The following is a 6,000-nucleotide window of genomic DNA, read 5'->3' on the forward strand; positions in this document are numbered from 1 at the left end:
AGAAGTTGAAAGGGGCGACACGGACTAAAATGTTTGTGTTCATCACGGCACCTCCTTTTGTACAACTCCTTAAAGATATTTTTTTTTAAAGAAAAAAGGAAGAGTAAGACCTTCCAGTGAATGTCTCGTGGAGGCCTTTCATCTTGAAGGAGATTTTAGAAATAAAAATATGAGGACAGACGTCAAGTATACGATGACTCCACCAGCATGGGAGGAGGAGACGGAGCCAGTTGATCTTGAAGTCCCGGCTTTGATTGTGTGATTTATTTTTATGTTGGTATTTATGTTCTGCCAACACCTCCATAAGCTCTGGGATTGCTTTAATGAATAAATGATAAGTTTAAAATGATAATGGTTTCCATCAGGAGCGGAAAACCAATGCGGGTTTATGGCCAGGTCTTAATCTATGCCGCAGAATTCGACACAAAAGACAAGTGCGCTCATTCCGGCTTGCCTCGGCCCGTGGGCGTGGGGCCTCACCTCGAGAATCGCACGTCACTGGTTGTGGGGCCGCATGGGGACTCTGGGATCCACACTTCCGTGGGTTTTGTGTTAGAAATGTTCGGCGTCCTAGTGATTGCGTGTCTTGTGAGCAAGTGTGTTGCCGTTGTGGGAACGGCATCATTGACAAACGGGAAGGAACAGAGGCTGACTCATTCTAGGAGGAAGAAAGAGAAAGGAAGGGAGGGAGGGAGGGAGGGAGGGAGGGAGGGAGGGAGGGAGGGAGGGAGGGAGGGAGGGAGGGAGGGAAAGGAGAAAAGAGGAGGGAAGGAAGGAAGGAGGAAGAAGAGAAGAGAAAGAGGAAGGGAGGAAGGAAGGGAGGAAGGAAGGAAGGAAGGAAGGAAGGAAGGAAGGAAGGAAGGAAGGGAAGGAGGGAGGGGAGGGGAGGGAGGGAGGGAAGAAGGGGAGGGAGGGAGGGAAAGAAGGAATGAAAGAGAAAGAGAAAAAGGAGGGAAGGAAGGAGGGGAGAAAAAAAGGAAGGAAGGAAAAGAGAAAAAGAGAGAGGAAAAGGAAGGAAGGAAGGAAGGAAGGAAGGAAGGAAGGAAGGAAGGAAGGAAGGAAGGAAGGAAAAGAGGGAGGGAGGGAGGGAGGAGGGGAAGGAGGGAAGGAAGGTGGAAAGAGAAAGAGGAGAGGAAAGAAGGAAGAGAAGGAAGGAAGGAAGGAGGGAGGAAGGGAAGACAGGCAGGCAAGAGAAAAGGAAGGAAGGAGATGAATGAAGGAGGAAGAGAAAGAGGAGGGAGGGGAAGAAAGAGAGAGGAGGGGAAAGGAGGGGAGGGGAGGGGAGAGGGGGGGAGGGGAGGGAAGGGAAGGGAAGGGGAGGGAAGGGAAGGGAAGGGAAGGGAAGGGAAGGGAAGGGAAGGGAAGGGAAGGGAAGGGAAGGGAAGGGAAGGGGATCACCATGAACAGAATCCTCATCATGGAAGGGAGCTGGGCCTGGCCTGTTGGGGTCAGGAAGTGGCGGCTGCCACCCATTCTTTCCCCTGAGCCCGCCATGTCCCTCCCGGGCCTGCCAGACGCGGGCTGAGCATCTGCTGTCACACGTGGGGACGGGCCTGGCATCCTGAGTGTCACAGAGGGGCAGAGGAGGCCCCCCTGGGAGTTGAGAGGACACGGGCTTCCAGAACCATGGCCCAGCCCCGGCACCCCCCCCCCATGCAGCCCGACAGCCGCCCAGGACCCCGTGGGACTTACTTCCTCTGAGAATAACCCACTGGACAGAGTGGTGGGTGGGGGGAGACGGGGGGGAATGAAGGAAAAGGGGGGGGGACAGTGTCCAAACAGTGAACACAGAAGTGGTACCCACCACCCAACATGTGGCGGGGCTGCCCCTCTGCACCTCACCTCATGATCAGAAGGGAAGAGGGGAGCCAGCGGGGACCCCCAACTCCAGGTCCCCAGTGCGGGGCGGGAAGGTGTGAACCAGCAGGCCAGGGGCAGAGCCTACCACCCCCCAGGCTGTTCCGGAGGCTGAGACCTGAGGGCCGTGGTTCAAAGCCAACCCCGGGGGCAGGAAACTCCAGGAGAGGCTTAGCTCGAATCACCAAAAAGCCAGACGGGAGCCGTGGCTCAAGCGGTAGAGCACCAGCCTTGAGCACCCAGGCCCTGAGTTCAAGCCCCAGGACAAGAAAGGAAAGAAAGGAGAGGAGGAAGAGGAAGGAGACGAGCAGGTGAGTTTGGAGGTGAAGTGGGGGAGTCTCCCTGCCCCCCCCCCGCCCTGCCCCGTCCCTCCCCGCCTCTCCCCCCCATCTTGTCTTCAAGGCCAATGGCAACCACAGACACCCATCGTCATGAATGAAGCCAGGATAGACTCCAACCCACCTTCCGCAAGCCCGGTCAGTCACCCCTCCAATACGGGGTGGGGGGGTTCCCCATTTTCCCTCTCCTGGGCGGGGGGAGCAAATCCCTCATCCTTGGAGTTCTGCTCCTGTGGGGTGCAGGGCGGGGAGACAATCGAGGCTGATGCAAAGCCCCTAAGCACCTAACCCCAGGGACCCCACCCTGTGGAGGCGGTGGGGGGGGGCTGTTGGAACATTTTTCTAGAAGAAAGGACGGGGCAGAGCGACAGCATGAGAGACAGCGAGCTAGCAAGTGGACTGACCGGGAGTGGACTTCCAAAGAAACGCCACCCAGGGAGGGGGGAAGGAAGACAGGCTCTCCCCCTCCCTCCGCCCACTCCCCCCCCCCCGTAACCACCACCATATACATGAATAAAATAGAATAAAACTCTGCAGAAGTGCAAAGTACTGTAATCAGCTGGCAGCCATGCGCGGGGGGCTTTGGCGGCGGCTCCGATAAATGTCTATCGCTCATTTACATCCGCGCGCTGCACCGCTTTAATCAGCCGCCTAATCCCTCGTGGTATTAATGAATTTTTTTATGCCTTCTTCTTCTTTTTTTATTTATTTATTTTTTTTTTTAGTATCATGTTTGCTAATTCAAAACTGATCAGCGGCTTCTGTGGGCCTTTTTTTATGCGGGGAAGAATGGGTGAGCTGGGTACTTGTGTTATCCCGGCTCTCGCAAATAATTAAGAGTACAAAGGAGACAAATCAGCCTGAATGCACCGCACAAAGGGCCCGGCTCAGCCCAGGCCTCGCTCAGTTCCCAGCCCTCCCTCCCTCCCCACCAGCCCCCTCCACCAGCCCTCCCTCTTGCTTACTGCTTTATTTTTCATGTGTTCCTTCCCTCCGAACAAGAGAGAGGGGGGCTCAAGTTCCCGCATCTGTGTTCAATGCATCAAGCGGGGGGGGGGCAGGGAGAAGGAAAGGGACAGAGGGAAACTTCCAGAACGGTGCTGCTCTGGGGGTGTGCCACCCGTCCCTGCAGAAGCTGGGAGCTGAGTGGAGTGGACAGGGCTGTCCCCCGGCCCTGGTCAGGCAGGAAGGGGAGGGAGCAAGGAAGCCATTTCTTCAGGCTTCTGGAAGGGCTTGGTGGCCCCCCGCCTCCAGGGGGATGACCCAGGCCACCGTGGAGAATGGAGATTGCCAAAGTACCCAGCTTGGTGCCTGCTACTGGGGCTACCTGACCAGAAAAACCACCCCCAACACAGGAGGGCCCGGCACCAGCTCCGGAGAGCCACACCTGCCAGAAAGTTCCCAGAGCAAGCAGCCAGCGAGAAAACACAGATGCACGGTCAGTCCCGTGCCTGTCCCTCCATGAGTCGATCAGATAGCGAACTGCAGACACATGCATGTATTCACATATAGCCTGCAAGTTGTATATTCGATATATGATGTGTGTTCTATAATATACGATATATCCTAGACATTCTATATTATATTATTAATATGTTATATATTTGTAACATATTAATATGTTGTAATACATATACTGTATGTTGTATATAACATACATGATATATTATATCACATGTATGATTATGTTCTATCATATGTATAATCACATGTATGACATAATATATACCACATTATAATAATATATTAATAATTATAATATATTTTATATACTTTAATATTTTCTATTATGTAATATATTTATTATATTATTTATTATATTATATCTTATCTCACATAATATATACAGTATAATATATTATATCGTGCATTATGTCATATATATGATATAAATATATTATACATACTATATATTCTAGAATAAAATAGAACATATATTTTATACAAAATGATATATAATATATATCATATGGGATATATAACATGTTATAAAACATAGTCTACTGTACATACTATACAATATACATATATACTATGTGCGCATGTAACATATATGGTAGTATATATTTATATAGATATGTATGCACATAGACATAGCAATGCATAATTATGTATCCATATATTTTCATGCATGCACACAACATACACAGTAATGTATACCTTAATATACAGTATTTCATATATACATTACATGACACTTATATAAGGCATTTTACTAAAACTGTCTCGGCCATCCCTTCTCAAAAATACTGATTTACCTGGGCACTGGTGGCTCACACCTAGAATCTCAGCTACTCAGGAGCCTGAGGTCTGAGGATCAAGGTTCAAAGCCAGCCTAAAAGGAAAGTCCAGGAGACTCTCCCAGGACTGACATATGGACATATACACTCACCAACACACAGACACATACACACACACACACACACACACACACACACACACACACACCCTGATTTAACTAATCTAGGATGGATGACCTGATTTAAAACCTAGCCAGGGAATCTTCGTGTATGCTCAACCACTTAGCAAGCCACTCAACCCGTCTGAGTGGGTCTGATTCAGTTTTGTATCTTCATTATCTACCTCAGTATCTTCCTATTTCCAAAGCTTGCTGCCACTGGCCACCGCCACAATCCATTTATGCTTCTAAACCACCGGAAGACCCTTGGGGACGCGTTCATGATTTGGATGCGTTTGCCCGTACTACATTCATGTTCCTCCAAGGCGCCCACACCAGAGGCACTGTGCCTACTCGAGTCCTGCACCCACAAAAACCAGGGCTGGCAAAGCAAGAGGCTTGCGTCATCTGAGCTGCTCAGGAGGCTGAGATCCAAGGGTCATGGTTCAAAGCCAGCCCGGAGTAGGAAAGTGCATGAGACTCTGATCTCCAACGAACCACCAGAAAACCAGAAGTGGCGCTGTGGCTCAAAGTGGTAGAGGGCTCGCCTTGAGCAAAAAGAGCTCAGGGACAGCGCCCAGGCCCTGAGTTCAAGCCCCAGGACCCCCAAAATAATTAATAATAATCAAAAATAAGCAGCAACAGAAGAAAAGAAATCTCAAGAGCAACCAATGCCAAGCCCACTGCAGTAGAGATAAAGAGATTTTTGTTCCTGGGGTTCATAGATAATCATTTCTGCTCCTTCTTTCGTGTGGCCAAGGGCTCTGATGCAAAGTCTCACGAAAGGAGGCGAGGCCAGCCAAGGAAAGTTGATCTTCCTATAAGGTGAGAAATGGAGGCATGGAGGGGGGGTGCCCTGTGCAAATGAGATCGCTGCTCCACAACACTGATGGTGGCGGGGAGTGGGGTGGGGGAAGAACCTGGAGATTTAATGCAGTTTGCAGGTGGGATTCGCTGGTGTGTGTGACTTTGGACTGTCTCTCAAGGAACAAGATTGAAGAGGGATGCAAATAAGAGAAACCCGGGCTGCCGTCCGGCTCTTCCGAACTCACGCGGAGAGCTGACGCTCTGAAGTAAATCCTGGAGAGAGCGGGCCCCAGACCGGGCCTTGTGGTGGTTCTCGATCATGGCACGGGCTCACTTTGGGTTTAATTCAAAGCCAGGCTCCCCGAGCTTTACTATGAAATATAACCCGGGAAACGGCCATTTTCTTCCCCCCAAACACAAGAACGCGCTCATCTTTCTTCAAAAGATGGCTGGTTTTAAAATAAATAAATAAATAAATAAAAAATCTTCCTTCAAGGAAGAACCGTGCCAGGGGTTTGCTTTCGCCGTAGCTGCTGTTTACAAGCTACATATTTTTGGGGGGGGGGGGTGGTTATTATTTATTGATTTTACTGTTCCTTT

At 50.1% G+C, this 6,000-nt stretch overlaps 1 protein-coding gene across 1 annotated transcript in view; it reads right to left on the minus strand.

Moving 5' to 3' along the window:
• The window catches only part of Sox14 (SRY-box transcription factor 14), an 81,829-nt gene extending 76,108 nt beyond the window's left edge, over positions 1 to 5,721 (minus strand). The window contains 1 exon segment of the mRNA XM_048334448.1: positions 5,646 to 5,721. Within this exon segment, the coding sequence (XP_048190405.1) occupies positions 5,646 to 5,721 (76 nt within the window).
• Positions 5,722 to 6,000: the final 279 nt, after the last annotated feature.

The sequence above is a fragment of the Perognathus longimembris genome, chromosome 26 (genome assembly GCF_023159225.1).
Source record: "Perognathus longimembris pacificus isolate PPM17 chromosome 26, ASM2315922v1, whole genome shotgun sequence".
In the NCBI taxonomy this organism is placed as follows: domain Eukaryota; kingdom Metazoa; phylum Chordata; class Mammalia; order Rodentia; family Heteromyidae; genus Perognathus; species Perognathus longimembris.